Source organism: Lineus longissimus, chromosome 4, assembly GCF_910592395.1.
Source record: "Lineus longissimus chromosome 4, tnLinLong1.2, whole genome shotgun sequence".
In the NCBI taxonomy this organism is placed as follows: Eukaryota; Metazoa; Nemertea; class Pilidiophora; order Heteronemertea; family Lineidae; genus Lineus; species Lineus longissimus.
In genome coordinates this window covers 17642521-17659473 of record NC_088311.1, presented here as the reverse complement: position 1 = coordinate 17659473, position 16953 = coordinate 17642521, and the positions used below count along the sequence as shown (strand labels likewise).

The 16953-nt window shown below is 41.1% G+C and overlaps 1 protein-coding gene across 5 annotated transcripts in view; it reads right to left on the bottom strand.

Annotated features, from left to right (window-relative positions):
* Positions 1 to 2527: 2527 nt before the first annotated feature.
* LOC135486328 (zinc finger FYVE domain-containing protein 9-like) overlaps positions 2528 to 16953 on the bottom strand; it is a 35600-nt gene continuing 21174 nt past the window's right edge. For 4 of the 5 annotated variants that reach the window (XM_064769034.1, XM_064769033.1, XM_064769035.1 and 1 more), the window contains 11 exons: positions 16589 to 16765; positions 15476 to 15643; positions 13554 to 13607; positions 12985 to 13053; positions 12118 to 12282; positions 11362 to 11586; positions 10899 to 11086; positions 10386 to 10536; positions 9670 to 9913; positions 8599 to 8878; positions 2528 to 8033 (listed from right to left, as the gene is read on the bottom strand). In XM_064769034.1, coding sequence (XP_064625104.1) covers positions 7881 to 8033; positions 8599 to 8878; positions 9670 to 9913; positions 10386 to 10536; positions 10899 to 11086; positions 11362 to 11586; positions 12118 to 12282; positions 12985 to 13053; positions 13554 to 13607; positions 15476 to 15643; positions 16589 to 16765 — 1874 coding nt within the window. In that variant the 3' untranslated portion in view covers positions 2528 to 7880. The remainder of the gene's footprint in view (positions 8034 to 8598; positions 8879 to 9669; positions 9914 to 10385; positions 10537 to 10898; positions 11087 to 11361; positions 11587 to 12117; positions 12283 to 12984; positions 13054 to 13553; positions 13608 to 15475; positions 15644 to 16588; positions 16766 to 16953) is intronic. The other variant, XM_064769036.1, reaches the window with a different exon arrangement.

Sequence of the window (16953 nt, the reverse complement as noted above, 5' to 3'; positions counted from 1 at the left end):
AATATGGCGCGCGACGACTTGAACAACGAAAAACGCTTATCATTAAAGCCTTGATGACCTCGGCGGTTAGACGATTGCACTGTGGATTGGATGGTTACGGGTTCGAACCCCGGCGAATCTATTTGTTCTCTTTTTTTGAAAAATTTTCTTTTTATTATTCATTCATGTACGTTGATCAGGCGCGGATCCAAGCGGTAGCATCAGACGCACGGCTCTTAATTGATGTAAACTTTTTTAAATGTACCACTCATGTACCACTCACTCCCGGTGAATCTGTCGCAGTTTTCTCTTTTTTCTTCTTCCTTATCTTGTTATCTAATCATCCATGTCGAAATTTTCATTATTATCATTATCATATATCTCGCACCCAAACTTTTTGAAACTGCAGCACATACTGTTTCCGGGCGTTCGAGTACTACCGAGGATGGTTCGAATCGGCAGCTATATTTTCGAGGATACATAAAATTGGGGCAAAAAAGTATTAGTGTCGAACCGTAACTTTTCCAATCAGAATAAGTCAAAGGGTATTTACCATTTTCATGATCCAAGTGGTGTCAAAGATGGCGTCATCTATTGGTGAACTTCTAAATTAAATGCAATGAAAGTGCTGCATACTTCTTCTCTGGATTTATATGAACCCAGAAATGTATGGATTATGGTGCCTATGATGTAATATTAGGCTTCAACAGGAACTGAAAGACTACCTCTTGTCGGTTGCCCGGGGCCTATTTGACGCTGCTCTTGACGCCGTCCTCCGCACTGTGTCGTGCCACCATGGCACAAATCATGTTTGAAGTGAGGCGAAATGGCGCCGGTCTTGCTGTCACCTGATCACGGCAACACTGGGCGCCCGTGACTGCGCCATTCATTTTTAAAATATATATCTTTATGACGCATCTGTTTGACACTTAATACACTTCGGTGTTATGAAAAAAACTGTCACGACATCCTTAAAATGTTTTTTATCGAAACATAAACGAGAAGGCTTAGGGAGTTTTCCCCAAATGTACGCGATGATGACGTGCCCCATTAACAGGACGTAACATCTGTTTTAAAATGCGTTTCCAAAATGAATGCATGAGGACAACCCATTTGTGTCGTATATCACCGGAAACGCCCGATTCCCCTGATTCTGCAGGATGTTAAATCGGGCATTTTATTTCTTTAAATAAATCATAAGCGTCGCATTGGCTCCTAGCTCTGTTCACCATCCCAAATGGCAATATTGCCAATTGGGCCGGACAATCACGAAAACCCCCAAATATTATACATTTCTTCCTGAATAATTCTTACAGTGACCATTCTCCCATGAAAGACAGTTGGTTACGCTACACAAAAATCACAAAAAAAACGAGGGCCAACCATTGAACTTTTGAGATATGTTGAATTTTGCACAAATCAGCGAAAAACGCACCAACTGGCACTGGACGACATTTCAACGCGGGGCCGACGCACATCCCAAGTTCAGTGTACACATACGTCGGCAACAACAGTAAATGCGTAGTTTCTTGTTAGCCGCCTATTGAGTAGCATTCCAATTCAGAAACTCCAATAAAACATGTCTTTGCCAAAACAACTGCTGAATCAACACTGCCGTACTGTGAGGGCCAAGAAATCAATGATTTTAGGAACTACGGTTAGGGCTTTGCCGCGCATGAATACAAAAAAAACTCCCTAATGAGACCTATGACAATTTCAGCGGGTGCATGTAAATTGGATATCTGGCCCGGCGCCCGGGAGATTGTGTAGAAAATGAATTGACCGGGATGACGGTGTAATAGTAAAGTTGTCACCTGATTAGAAAATCATAAAATCACCCTGGAATGCACAGCTAAGTCACAGGCCATGGAAGTTTAGGTGATATTGGTTAATTGAAGGGGAGTCAAGTCCAAAGGACCATCCTGTTGATGTCACTCAGCCTGCGGCGCTCTTCATCGGGAGGCCGAGAGGTCCAAAAGACTTCCCATGGAATTGTGTGGCGCTCGATGATATCATCCAAGCTTCGGAGGACTGTTGCTGGATTCATGCTTAGGGATCAGCAGTCACAGGTTGTGCAAATCGAGAGTTGAACCAGCAACTATTGATAACAATAGTATGAGTTCACATTGGAGTCCGCACCTGGGACGAATACTGATGCCGTTTAGGATGACTATGTACCACGCCTGCTCATTGCCCACTACCCTTATTAAGGATACTCGTCCAGATCTCATGTCAAAGGAAGTTGGCCTTGAAGTTTGCCTCCCAAAAGTAGTAATGATAGCTTGCCTTGGCATCGATTCCTTTTCAACCAATCAGCCTGCTATGGGATGTGAAGACTTTCTCAACCGGTCCTTCCTGCCAAGATCTGTAGAGAAAGCTAGCCTTGGCCTAGATTCCTTTCAACCAATCGGCTAACTTTAGGATCCAAAGACTTTCTCAACCCCTCCCCCCTGCCAAAAGCAGCAGAGAAAGCTAACCTTGGCCTGAGAGATGTCTCACACAGAAAAGCAGAAATTAACAATCACAAAGTCTATGAATAATTAATTGTTTGACTTTATTTTAAAATTCAATCACATGATAATTTACAATGAGGGATGAATGAGCTCCTTAACAATGTTTCGAGTTCAAAAGTAGAGTTACTTGAATAATCCAGGGCCCGCGGTTGTTAGAAAGCATGTTAGCTTATAACATCATGTTGACATGTTGTTTCATGTACATCAATGCACATATAACAACATGTCAGCGTGATGTCATGAGCTTACATGCTTTCTAACAACCGGGCCCAGGCCCTGGGTTGACATTTTTCTGTCAGTCATATCTGGTTACATTCCAAGCTGGACCAAGATGGTCACAAATGTTAACCCTTGACAGGTCAAGAAGAGGTAGGAGTCTAAGGTTTCAAATTTTCAATTGCCAAGCACAAACTAAAATTCAATTCTAGAGCATCAATTCTCACCAACCAAGTTTTTTCAACATGTTTGAATGCTCCAGTCTTCAAAAATTTCAATCATATCGAGAGTCCAAAACTCAAAAGGTCAGAACCACAGATACTATTGTTTAGGCTTCGTGCAATGAATCGGACATATTTCAGGGAAATATTTTAGCAGCAGCCGAAGGTGTACCAAATCAATGAGCACAACAAGCAAGAAGCAACAGGTCTTTCCCTCAACAAGACTTTGTACGAAAAATACAATGCCTTTACCGCGCCTCAAAGCAACAGATGCATCATCAAGTCATATGCGAATTTCTAAACGGAACCCTATTGCAGTCCTTATTGTCCACATGTTCATCAAGCCGTGTCTAACAAATCTGCGCTGGACTTATAAACAGGAAATGAGAAGGTTCATTTTCACCGCCCGAGAAAATATAAAAAGTTGACCGAAACGTTGGTTGTGTGAAATCCCCTTTAATAAAAGCTGTCTTCATTTATTCTTGCTTTAACTGAGTCTGACCATGACCAGCTAGTGACTCCCAAACAGGATACCGTAGACAAGACTACAGCCGATCAATGTGGCCTATAATTATACTTGCCTGGTGAACTAGTGGCTTTATAACAACAGAGAGAAAAGTACTGCGTATAATCAATGGCTGGATTGGGCAATGGTGAAAGCTTTATGACACAAGCCTACTAATTATCAATTACAGCCCTATGACAAGGGCAATATGAATTCCTCTGTCCCGAGGAATGTGATGTCACATTTAGAGGGACAGAAAAATCTATATTGCCGAGAAACAGGCCTATATTTTCTTTCTTACATGATTACCGCAAATTTCCGACACCCTCTGAAGATAAATTCACAATTTTCAGAAGTTCAATGCGTCCTTCCAAACCTTTCATGAGCGGTTCATAAAATATGATGTTGTCTGTGGAACATAACCTGGCCATACGGTGCATCAATTGAGACTAAGATCTCTGGATCAACAGGAGAGAGACGACAGCTAGATTTATAAGAGACATAGGCCTGGTTGCGTAGAAGAGCCAGAAATAGAAAATTTGAATGCTCAGAAGAAGGGGAAGTCTCACTTGCAAGATATAAGACCATTTTGATGATATGATGATGGTTGACAATGCAATATAAACACAACTCAGGGAAAAGAGATCCAAAAACGGAATCAGACATTTTATAGTTTTCAATGTGGGACAAAAAGACGAAGCCTAAACTATTTTCATAAATTATCATCGAAAAGGATCATATTATTTACTTTAAGTTTGTATGACTTGCAAAGAACAGCACATACAGTGTTCTCCATCAGCATCTTGTTTCGGAATGGGCGATCCTCACGAGGAAATGTTTCACTATAGTTCCCACCCTGAGAATAATTCTACCAGTGTATTGTTTCCATTCAACCACAAAGACAAATAAATGTAAAGGGCCAAGGCCAACTTCAGGTAGGACTGTCAGCTACATCATGCGAGTTTTCAACATTGTGTGTCTCCGTCACATTGCAAAATTCCTCTGTAAGTTTTTACAAAGAAAATTTCTTTCTTGGTGAAATTGATCCCTATCTTCTGGAGACAAAGGCATGACATTTTTCACAGATGAATAGATTATACAGAAACTATGTGATTGGCACAAAAAACTCCTTAATTCTTCATAGAGCATTGATCGTGTAATACATAGCGCAAATTCGAGCACTGTAGTTCTCTGGTAATGCAACCGGAAACAGAAGAAAAGCCGAGGTCCGTCTGACGTAGCCGAAAATCACACCTGGGCCGTGTGTTATAGCGAAGCTTTTAACTAAAGTCTGATTTATCAATATGCATACTGACACAAGACTTTCCAGTGGAGAACACTGTCAACAGAATATAGACCAAACACAGGGTGTGTCAAAAGAACAGCAAACAATCAATCAACCAGACTGAACGTCCTTATTTTTGGGACTCCCTGTATAACAGTAGAAGTCCTCTCACCTCACGCCCCAATACATTAAAATATAACAATGATACATCTTATATAGAATGATCAACAACCCTTGCTTATTATTCATAGTTCACAACAATGTATACATATTATCTTCTGTATAATATCTACATACATGTATCTCGGGCTATTTACATTTTGATGATCATGAGCGTGAATGTCACATGAAAAACCTTTACCAGATTGACAACAAAAAAAAGACATCCATAAAAATAGCAAGACAGGCTATCTACACTTATGCCAAGCGCTTCCCTCCACATATTTTTGCCAGTGGACAGACATCAAAACTAAGATTTGTCGAGTTTTCTTATTCTCTGCAGAAGTTTTTTCGCCACAAAACAACACACGAAATGGTTATCAGGTTATCCAGAGGAGTAGGTCCGTCTGTACACTTTTTGTTAAAAGACTCATGAAATGTCCAGGTACACAATCCCCACAGCAAATGAATCTTGTTGTGATTATTTTTCGCCCGCTTCAGAAATCGATGCCTCTGTAGCCACCTATTGGTAAAGCATGACAACGTTACGAGTAAGCGAAAACGGTTTAAAGCCACCACCACTTTATTCAAAACATGACTCCAGCATAGATTCACAAGTTATGATTCTACACAAACCCTCTAGACGCAAATGCAAAGAATGCACCTTTATTGAAAATTATTCTTGCCCATCTTGATCCCCATAGCCTTGACATCACTTTGACATCAGAATGCCTGCTCAAAGTTGAGTGCGGTATCATTTATCATTTACGATATATCAGCTCTTGATGAAAATCTCTTTATAACGTTAGTTTATGCAATCTCAAATTACCTATATTGATTTCTAACAAAACTCAGATATAAGAAAAGAAAGTGTTGGACATCTGAAATTCAGTACAACCGCTTTTGACTGTACATGCATCAGGAAGAACAATACCTTGAAATTCAGGATAATCTATGACCAAAAGCTTACAGAATTGGTTCTGAAGTGCCCAGTCGGGCCTACATAGCCTGGGAGGGTCCAAATGGGGAAGAATTTGTTTCAATCAATATCTAAAATGGCCGCAATCGGTCAGCTACTGGGCAGATGCTCCATCTTCCTCAGATTGCTCTCAACTGGTCCAGCGCCCCCGAGGGTTGACAGAAGAATTGAAGTAGAGTAGAACCTCTCTGATAAGGATACCTTAAGGATTGACAATTGATGTCCATAATAGGGAAGTGTCTTTATTACCGAGGACAAATTTTACGGAAATGATCCATTCAGGACCAAATTCTCTGTCCCTAATAGAGAGTGTCCTGATAACAAAGGTGTCCATTAAGGGAGGTTCTACTGGGTACACAAGATATTCGAACCACAACATCATTTGAAGAAGCACTCAAGTTCACACAATAAGCAGTGGACATGTTTTACATGTCAGATTTGAAAGTCAACAGTTATAATAATCAATTAAATACTATGGCATTTTCAATCAAATTTACAAACATCATAATAGACTTATTCATACATAACAATAGATGAATATAGACGTTATACTTCCTACTTATATCATACGCTGATGTTTATTTTACAATTGGTTGGTCAAACCTGAAGGACAGTGTCATATAAATATGTTCGAGCAGGACACGAAGGCAACATGATCAGAAGAAATCATGATACGGTGTAAAGTCGTGAAGTGTTCAAAAATCTAATGAGCAAATACACCAACTTTTAGCTTGGTAAACATTTCATGAATTACATTTCCTCACTTTGATATTGTCGTCTGAGCACCAACGGCAGACGGTCACGGCCCAATGCAGTTTTATCTATCTCCATTCTGTAGCCTTCACAGACCCCGGCCGAGATTGAAAATCGAAATATTTCATTTCATGGAATTTCAAGATTCTGATTTTAAATACACACACCTTCCATAACTCAACATAAATATCTCCAATGCCACTTGAAAGGAAAGCTGCCAATTTTCGGCTCATTATGGCACAATTATGACTGGATTATTTCATATCAATATTCAATTTTGCAACTGGTAAATTTCAAAAACATTCATTAACCTTATTCTTGTATTCAAATTTAATTGTTTTACAGTACTGAACTGACAACCCAAGAGTGTACAGGTTCAGTACTGGTACAGTAGAACCTCTCTATTAAGGACACCCTCGGGGTTGACAAGTGCTGTCCTTAATAAGGAGGCGTCCTGATAAGAGAGCTCAAATTGAATGAAAACAACCAAGTTAGGAACAAGAGTCATTAAAACTCAGTACTATTATTAATAGAGAGGTTGTCCCTAATATGGAGGTGTCCACTAAGGGAGGTTCCACGGTATAGTCAACCTGGAGAGGAGCCACAAAAACTTTCAAAGAATTGGCACATCAGCCATATAATCCATAAAGGCAGTAACTCAGGTTTGCATTGTGTTGACATGATTCTTCAAAATGATTTCTACTGTTGAAAAATGACTTCTCTTTCCCTGGCTGGTGCCGTTTTATTAAATAGTATTTGTGGGTTTTTTTACTGAAAGGATACACACTAGGTGTGGCTCTCAAACTCATTCCAAAATCACTAAAAGGTGACGCTTCCTAAAAACCAAGTTACTGCCTTGACTGCTGTCAGGTAATAATGTGAAATACAGTAAACTAGGAAATATTCGTAGCTATTATTGTTCGTGGTTTTGTGAAATTGCATCTTTGGCACAGTTTTAATAAAGCGTTAATTTAACAGTGATCGAGTAAATGTTTGTTTCCTCTTGGTGTTTTATTTTTCGCTGATTTCGCTGAACACAATAAAAATTCACACGAAAATTTCCCGGCTTACAATATACTATGACAGAAGAGGTGCTGGCTCCCAAGAATGCCATAACGGCTCCAGTCCGATTTTACTTAAGCCATAAAACAGCCGCCAAACTCAGTTGGCAGATCTGCTTATCGAGCAAACCTCCAGCACAAGTTTCAAAAACTCTCTCATTCCATTTTCCCGCCATCGGTGACCCCAATTCAACCTATCGTCCGAGTGTTCACTCAAGTATGTGAAATATCAACTCGAGTGTGATCGGGCTGTCATGGCTGTTCGACGCGGCATTGTGGATAACCGGAATGAGCTCATTGTCGAGGTCGTTCATGTACAATGACGGCAGTTTCTCTCCATTCGATCCAATTTCATACCCGACCTGAAATGAAAATGGCCACATATTGTAATTCAATTCAAATGATATCTCTTCTGAAAATGCTTTTTTACTTAATAGATCGTATTCCTGTGGTTTGAGTGCAGCATTTGTCAGGTTCAAGAGACATGATGTCATTGGCGCATGACGTAATGAGACAAGAAACAATCGGTTGATTTGTTTTTTGCATCAGATAAATTTGCAGGACACCACATGTGTGAAGTTGCTCGAACCTGGCAAGTGCTGCACTCTTACAGAGGAGAATTGACCATTTCTTTAGTCTATCCAAGCTGCATTACAGTGTCCCGCACCTACATTTCAGAACAGTAGCACCAACGTGAATAATCTGAATTATTTTGTTTTCTACACCAGATGTCCTGACTAAATTTGCGTGAAGCCATGGGTCAGCATGGGAAAACATCTTTAAGTTGTGCATGCGTGCCGGGCGTGTGCAACACTTCTCGAAGCACTAGGGATTATGTGCAAAAGCCTCGACTTATTTGCGTGAGAAAATAGAGTATTACAGGTCTAAAACTGTTCTGATACGAACTAGCTCGTTTACTGTGCTCACCTTCTCGGCATCGACCGTGATCCTTAGCCCAATCTTGGTCAAGCTTTCTTCCTTGAGTTTATCTAAGTGAGGTACCAGCGCAACACACGCCGCTCGATTTATCGTCTCGGCCAGTCGACTCAGGTCGACCGGGTCACATCGCGATGTCCCAGAGTCCTCCTGAATGAAAAACACTTCTGTCCAACGTATAGTTCGTGTTTCACCAACGTAATCAGTAGCATTAGAAATGCGAATACTTTTTACTCCGTCCATGGCCATTTGATCGATGGGGCTTTTTATGCTGGAAATCAGAGAAAACAGACTTTAAAACAACACCAGAGAAAACAGACTTTAAAACAACCCACAAATCCTCCACCTCAAAAGTTGTTTCAAAACAGTTTTTAAATTTCATTAGGGTGGATTTGTTGGGATGAGAGAAATTTCAGGTCTGCTGTTGAACAACAGATGGCAGTGGTGCTCTTTGTGCCATTCACCCTCAAAATAACTAGATTTGGCCAAGAAACGGTTTTCCCCATTTTCTTAAAAGTCTGAAATATGACATATTAACTTTTGGCAGGTCAAATAAAAGAGCAAGAACTTATTAGTCATAAAGGCCAAAAACATTTATTGGTGACCTACTGTAGAGGCAAGCAACCAGATGGCAGCAGGGGCAAACAACCAGCCAACCACACAAGTTCTTCTTCTTCTTCTTCTTCTTCTTCTTCTTCTTCAGCTTTCACTCTGCACTGGAGGTGAGTTTCACCAGGGAGTATTCCTCCTCCAAGGCGGGATAAGCGTTTTTGCTTGCCACTGCAGTTAGGTACCAATTGGGTGTATTGGCCAGAGGTTGAGTCACCGCAAGCTAATCATGCTTCTCACTTGTAGAGTCTTCCACCTGCCTTGGCATATACACCAGATACAAGGAATTTCAGTTCCTTTGAAGGCCACACCGCTTCATCCATAAATACAATTCTGGGTTCTACCCAGGATTTAACACAGGCCATTTTCCTTGGTAGCCAGCAGTGTTAACCACTAGGGTATGAGACTCCTGACTACACAAGTGAAAGCAGAGGAAAATTAAATTCTACTCACCCGATGTTGACGTTCTTGTCATCATCGGTCCACTGCACCATGACCACCTCCTCCGGCTGTGGGGCTTCGACACTCCCACAACCAATACGATAATCCTTCATGTCCCGCAACGCCTGCTTGAGTGCCATCATGGAATCTGGAGCTATCTGCACCATCAGGCCATCTTCAACTATACTAGACTTGGCGGATAGTCCTGAGCTGGATTTTAGAGCACCATTGAAAACAACAAAACTCGCCCCCGTCACTGAAAACCAAATTTGTTGATGTGCATTAAAATTTTTGAAAGCAACCAAGTTTTGATACAATACTGCCCATGGAAGTACAGTGGAACCTCCCTTTGCAGACACCTCTCTATCAAGGACAACCTCTCAATTAAGGACACTAGCTTTGGTCCCAAATTGGAACTTTCAATTCAATTTGACCTCTCTAATCAGGTCACCTCTCTATTAAGGACATCACTTGTCAGTCCAAAAGGCGTCCTTTATAGAGAGGTTCTACTGTAGGTTAATAGCGGGATGAAAATTTTCATGCATGAGTCCATGATGTACATGTACTCTAGTGGCCATAATATGACGGATTTACACAAGGACTATTAACAGAAGACAGTATCGCATTAAAAGCATAAGGTTTACCAACCTTCTTTTGTTTGTTTTTTTTCTTTGGGATCTTTTTCGATGTTAGATTTTGTCTGCATCGGGTATAAAAAAGTGACTAACCTTTCCTTGGTTTGTTTTGTATATTTATTGCCTGTGTTTGGTAATTCCCTTCGTCATTCTGTATACACACAAGGTGGGAGTCGGCCTCGGTACTGAAACTAGCACCCAGCGCCATCACGTGGTCATTACTGTTACTGATCACTTTCATCACCTAAAATGAAAACGGAAGATTCTCTTTAATAGTATGTCATACTCATTGAATCTTATTCTCCCAAAGAACTCTTGTTTTCAATCAAGCTGAGAATGCCAAAGTGACCTGGATTCTCACGGTACTCATCACAGCCACTAGCCAGCCAGGAGTCAGTTGGCGACATTCTGAACCATTGCTTTTCATAGAAAAGAACATCTTTTACTTCTGACGTTCCGATATACCAATATTTTGTGACCGCTTATTGCTTGTTGAGTCTACAGTGCCTTGTGTCAAGTCAATGTATTGAAGAGACACACAGAAACCCATAGAGCTATGACAGATTACACTTGCCTGGGAAGACAAATTTCATATTGAATTCTTACCTCATCATATCTGTTCCTAGGGAAATTGATATAAGTAATCTTATCCTCCATGTGAATCGTCACTCCCTTGATCTGTGGTAGCATGTACTGATAGCTTCTGAAATCTGCCAGGAGGTTCATGATCGTATGACCGATCTCCATGAAGGCAGAGTTACGAAATCGAACACTGATTAGAGGACAAGGGTAATCTGAAATTGACAAGTTGATCATCAGTAACATCAGAAATTAACAAGCGAGCCTTCCCTTTAGGTAACATACAACTATAAAGTGGACAGTTAACTGGTTTTCCTCATTTGAAGGACCAATGGCATTAATATTAAGGGCATCATTACCAAGCTGTCGGCTGCCCAGTCACCTCCCACTAAAAGTAGTATTTACCAATTCCACATAAAAGGGACAAATTCAAATCCGAATGAATTATCATGCTTTTCTGATTTCGATCCTAACTGATTCCCCTACTTACATCTATATTCTGCTCCTAACCGCAGCATCAGCCTGATGGGAAAGACCTTGGCCCAGGGCGTCTCCCACTTCTGTAGGAGGATCCCGAAAACATACGGAGGCTCCGGCAGGATGATCTTCTGAAGACATTGAAACGTTGGTCGAATATACAAGAAGCCTCCGTGGTCTTTACTGCCGAGAAAACTCTGGCCGAAAATCGTGTGGCCAAGATCTGATACTGTATTACCTGTAAGAATATGATTTTAAGATTAGATGGAGTATCATTGACCAATACACCCCCACTTTCCTAAAAGGGCGCTTCTAATGCAAAGCTGCAAAAATCTAACTATTGCCAACTGAAAACTGCAGTGATACACCTTATTGGTTGACCCTTTCGAGGCGCACGTCATGCACATGGTCCTATGTCGTGCGGGTGACTTGCATTACAGCATAGCACGTCATGCCCTTTCTAAAATATTTCTTCCCCAGCACTTTGTCGCAACCTCTCTAAATACGCCAAATGCACTCGGGAATAATTAGTTTCATCCTAATAATATAGATGGCACACTTTCGAATAGTTTCGACCGTTCAGTTAAAAGTTAGCTCCGATGTTTATTATTTGTGTTGACTGTCAGCACATGGTGGCGCTGGCCGGAAAATGGATACCGCAGCGAATGGGTTAATAGACCAAATGCTCCAAAAAGCACACTATTGCCAGCTGGTAACAGCAGTGAAACACAATTTTGTGCGAGTAAAACGCTATGAAAGCCTCACTCACCCTTGCCAGCCTCTTCATAGACAGTGTTCAAGTGTGAGAAGATATCACGGGGGACGGTTTTCTCGTCAGGCAGACACTCGAGGACGATGACAATCTCATCTTGGCCGACGGTACACATCCCCTTTGTCGTAAAGCACCAGCATACTCGGTTAACGCAGCAATCCACTGAAACAAGGAATGCCATCAAATAAGCTGTTCATTATCATCATCATCATTTGTGACCCATCACAGCAAAGTCATTCGTATGTTACTCCAAACTTGGCAGGTTGATACGGACTGGTTGTTCATTTCATCATAGTCTGCCTTTTGTGACATCCGAGTACAGCGATTTCTTCCATTATCTCCTGGTGTCATTTAAGTTCATCTTCTGCTCGACATGCACCTGCTTTAACTATGATGGGAGACAAACATTGTCCATTTTGGATCTTTGGCATGCTTGACCATTTTTAATCAGCTTCAACATTTTCGTCTTGTGTCAGATCTTCAGCCTGCCTCGTCATAGAGCAGCTCAATTTTAAGCGTCATTCAAATGAGTGTGAAGAGCGAGGACTCTTAGTATAGTACACATCTGGAGACACAAATCCAGATGCTCTCCAGACTCAAATTGCAGACCAGATCTGCACCATCTTCAAAACTGCGTGCAATCTTTTGAGCACTTATTCCACATCACTAATGTCGGTTCTTGGCCTAGCGACTCAGACTTTGGCCAAAGACAAGTCCATCCCAAACTACAAGTACTCCCAGTTCTCACTTTAATGGAGTCTTTTACCTGCCTTGGCACAGCTACAAAGCACAAGTCTTTTTCAACAAAAATCTGCTATTTCATCAGCTTTTAAACAAACATGTGATCAACCGTGCAGTACTTACAATTTAGAATCTTGACTAGAACAAATAGGTTTTTATTGACAGCGAATACCACAGGGCTTAAATCATCGCCTGAAATTAGAATCGGACAAATATAGAAGTGACAAGCTCATCTAGGTTCATCGATAGAAATCACTGTACATCCTTTTCAAGCTGATCCAGGCCAACCGCCATGATTGGACGCCTTGGAGATTTGACCCTAGTGGCTACTTTTGACATAGGTTCTCCCCTGTCTGGCACCCATCTCTGTTTGTGACGAGATGTCATTCCAACATTTAACATTCTGCAAGTTATCTCGTCTTATTTTAATCCACTTGTATAACAGAGCTTGTATTGCTTACAACATCAATTGAATGGACATCACAGGGGATACACACTCAGTTGTGGCCTTACATGTATATCTTTAGGCCTGAATTGGTACTGAAACTGAACTGAATTTGTACTGAAACTGAACTGAATCTGTACTGAAACTTGTGAGCTGAATGATATGTCGTGTTTTTTTTGTTTGAATAAAACCGAGGCACAGAATATTTGCGGAACCCACATTAGAGTTCAGAGACACTGCAACTTACTTTTTAATATGGGAAGGAGAATATCAGGATCGGGGTCCTCTTCTATAGAATAATCTGAAACAATAAAACAGATCATGAAAACACAAGTGCCAACTAAAATGAGCTTTATACGTCAAAGCAAATCAATGAGGGAGATAATAGGCACACAATTACAGTAGAACCTCCCTTCGCGGACACCTCTCTATTAAGGACACCCTCTTCACTAAGGACACAGTTTTGGTTCCAAATTGGTTGTTGCCATTCAATTTGACCTCTCTTATCAGGACACTTCTCTATTAAGGACAGCACATGTCAGTCCCGAGGGTATCCTTAATGGAGAGGTTCTACTGTATTGTGTTAATGAGTCTGAAAAAGCCTCAGCACCCCAAGCTGAAACGTCAAATGTGGCATGCTTTCTGAATAGATACAATGGCCTGTTTTAGTGTTAAACTATGTGCCTATGAGGAAGGATATTCTCTTCTTCTAGACCACCAAAATAACTTAAAATGAAATCTTGTTGGTTTTATCAGTGACTGGCTATCAGGTCCACACACAATACCGATGGTGATGAAAAAGAACTTAACAAATAAACTAAACAAAAGGAGAAAAAAGAGAAAAAAATGAAGCTTTACCGTTTACAACAACCATAAAATACACGTACCAACAGTATTGATAAAATATTCTAAAACATACATTAGCGATATGTGACCCGTCACAGCAAAACCAGGCGCATGTCGCTCTGAGCTTGGCAGGTTGAGACAGACTGTTTGATCAATTCTCTATTGTCTGCCTTTTGTGAAATATGAGCACATCAATTTCTTCCATTATCTCCTGGTGTCACTTTGGCTCATCTTCTGTGCGACATGCGCCTGGTTTTGCTGTGACGGGTCACATATTAGCCATGAAGATACATTTATTCAACAGACTGTAGAAAAGAAAAAATTTGCGTGCAAGACATTTTTGCAAAATCGCAAGTAGGTCAACGTCTGCAATATCATGATATATTTTGCCACAAAAATATCTCGCTTCTCAATTATTGTAAACCATACGAAGAGGTGATAAAAGAGACCAGTCTCAGTCCACCACTTGAAACACTGGAACACTGTTTTGCAGTGTTCATGTAACAAACTTTACAGCTCCGTACAGTGTGAAAACCCATTATATTACAACATTAAAAGCAGTGACATTTAGAGGTGAAGAGTAAAACTATTGTTACCCAGTGTTATCGAACAGGTCAGAAACTTTAACAGACACCTCAAAAGTTGAAAATTGGGCGTTTTAATGCCAAGGACATGTTTGAGTGGATTTGGAATTCAAGTTCAAGCACTTATCAACAATGCAAGTCTAGTACCACATGAATGAAAGGTGCCACTCTAGACCTAACCTTCTCATCAAAATTTCCACGGGTTCTCTGGTTCCATATTAGGGGCAGCGGTAGCGCAGTGGAAGAGTCGGCCTCATGATCAGGAGGTCGTGGGTTGGACTCCCGGCCGAGTCACTCCTTGGTTCCCCAACTGGTCAAGTTCAAGTGAGCGCCTTCTGGTTGCTCCTTGAAACCCCTGATTGATTTCTGTGGAGACTGGGGTAATAATTTGATTTCTCACAGCGCTTTAACAGTTACGTTACTGAGGAGCGCTATATAAATGCGTCACATTATTATTATCATTATATTTCAAATTTATCCCCACATTAATCATAAAAGTTCAATTGTGTGATAGTATGATTGTAAAATTTAGTGATAGCCTTTTTCTAAGAACCTGGGATTACTGAAAGAGGTAAGATAAAGTAGGGAAGTTATGTTTGACTTTTAAACAGCCAGACCTTGCTCGATCCACTTAAAGGCTAGAACTAAAGGAACAGAAAGCATGACAATTAGTGACGGCGTTCAAGACATCTACCACAAAAAAGCGATCACAACATGCAGGATGAGATGGATCACACACCTCCTTTCACACCGGTCTGCGATATCACCGGCGGGAGGCCGGTCTCCGGGATGAGGCAAACATTACGATTGGCCTCTGGTAGGCGAACCTGCCTCATTTTTGATGGCGATGCAGTTACCGTGGTTACTGTTGTCAATGTTGTTGTTGTTGTTGTCTTTGCTGTATTTTCTGCCGGGAAGGCAAGAAAGTGATCTTAGAAAACTTGCCCAGCATATTACAAGAACTTGAAGATTTTCACATTCAAGTCAGGTTGGGAACTGGTTACCAAGCATTGTGCGTCTCATATTCAGCAAATCCCACTCAAAGTCAAGTGTCAAATGTGTAACTTTTCTGCTTCATTTTGTTTGACTTTTGACCTTCCATCAAAGTCAGAAGGGCATAGTTGACAACGTAATGGTTGTGAGGCGGTTGATAACTGGTCTTGTTACTTCACTCTCAAAGGAATGAAACCTTACTGCTGCTCTCAACCAGTGGTATAAAGGTCCTCTTGTCAAATCAGAAGTGTCCTGTGTACCTGAAAGCTTGTCAGAGCCTGCCTACAGCAGTCCAATAATTCATGGCCTCTATGCATGAGCTCACAATTTTTGATTTCAACAGGTATCACTTTTTGTATTCCGCCCTACTGAGACAAAAGGCAGTAGATAAAATTTTGGTCAGAATTACATTATCATCATCTGAATCTACTGATGACTTTGACCAGCGGTTTGTTTGACTTGATTCTGCAAATACTGAACAAATAACAGGCAGATAATTTACATTTTATCTGCTTTCATGTTTTCAAATTAACATGATAAAGTGGCACATAATTGAGATTTCAACAAAAACTGTTGAAGTGCAGTAAATGCATTTTGCCTTAACAGCCCCGCAAACGAGCAATTTTTATAGGTTGCAACCTGCAACAATTATCACTGTGATGAGATGAACATACCTCTGGATCGCAGGTCATAGCAAAAGAAGTGCACGTTTGGGAGCGCTTTAGTAGGGCAGTAGTGGGCAAGTACAATGCCTGTGGAAATTGTACATCAAAGCAAAGACTGCAATAAAAACTGCCCAGAGCAGAGCAGACGACAAGGTCAGAAGTCAACCATTATATTTCACAATGTGAACACCTACCAGCTCCATCTGGTGGCGCCACAGGTGTGGGTATCCTCTCAACTTTCTTCGCCGTACGCCCCGTCTTCCTCATCAACGGTCGCTGCTCGGACGAACCATCGAGTTCGGTCAGGTCACCACCTGGCCGAATACCGTCAGAAAACATCACAGATTTAGGTTCCCCCTTTCGAAGTGTTCCTGGAAGTATAAAACAAGGCGGAGTAGGGCAAAAATTAGCTATGATTTGCTTCGAAGACCCTTTGACAACTTTGCTCTTCTCTACACAGTGACGGCAGTCCGGTTAGGCTATTATCATCGGATTATACAGTAGATACCATGATTCAGATATACCATATGGTGCCGTCCCCCCATTACATTGAGGACAC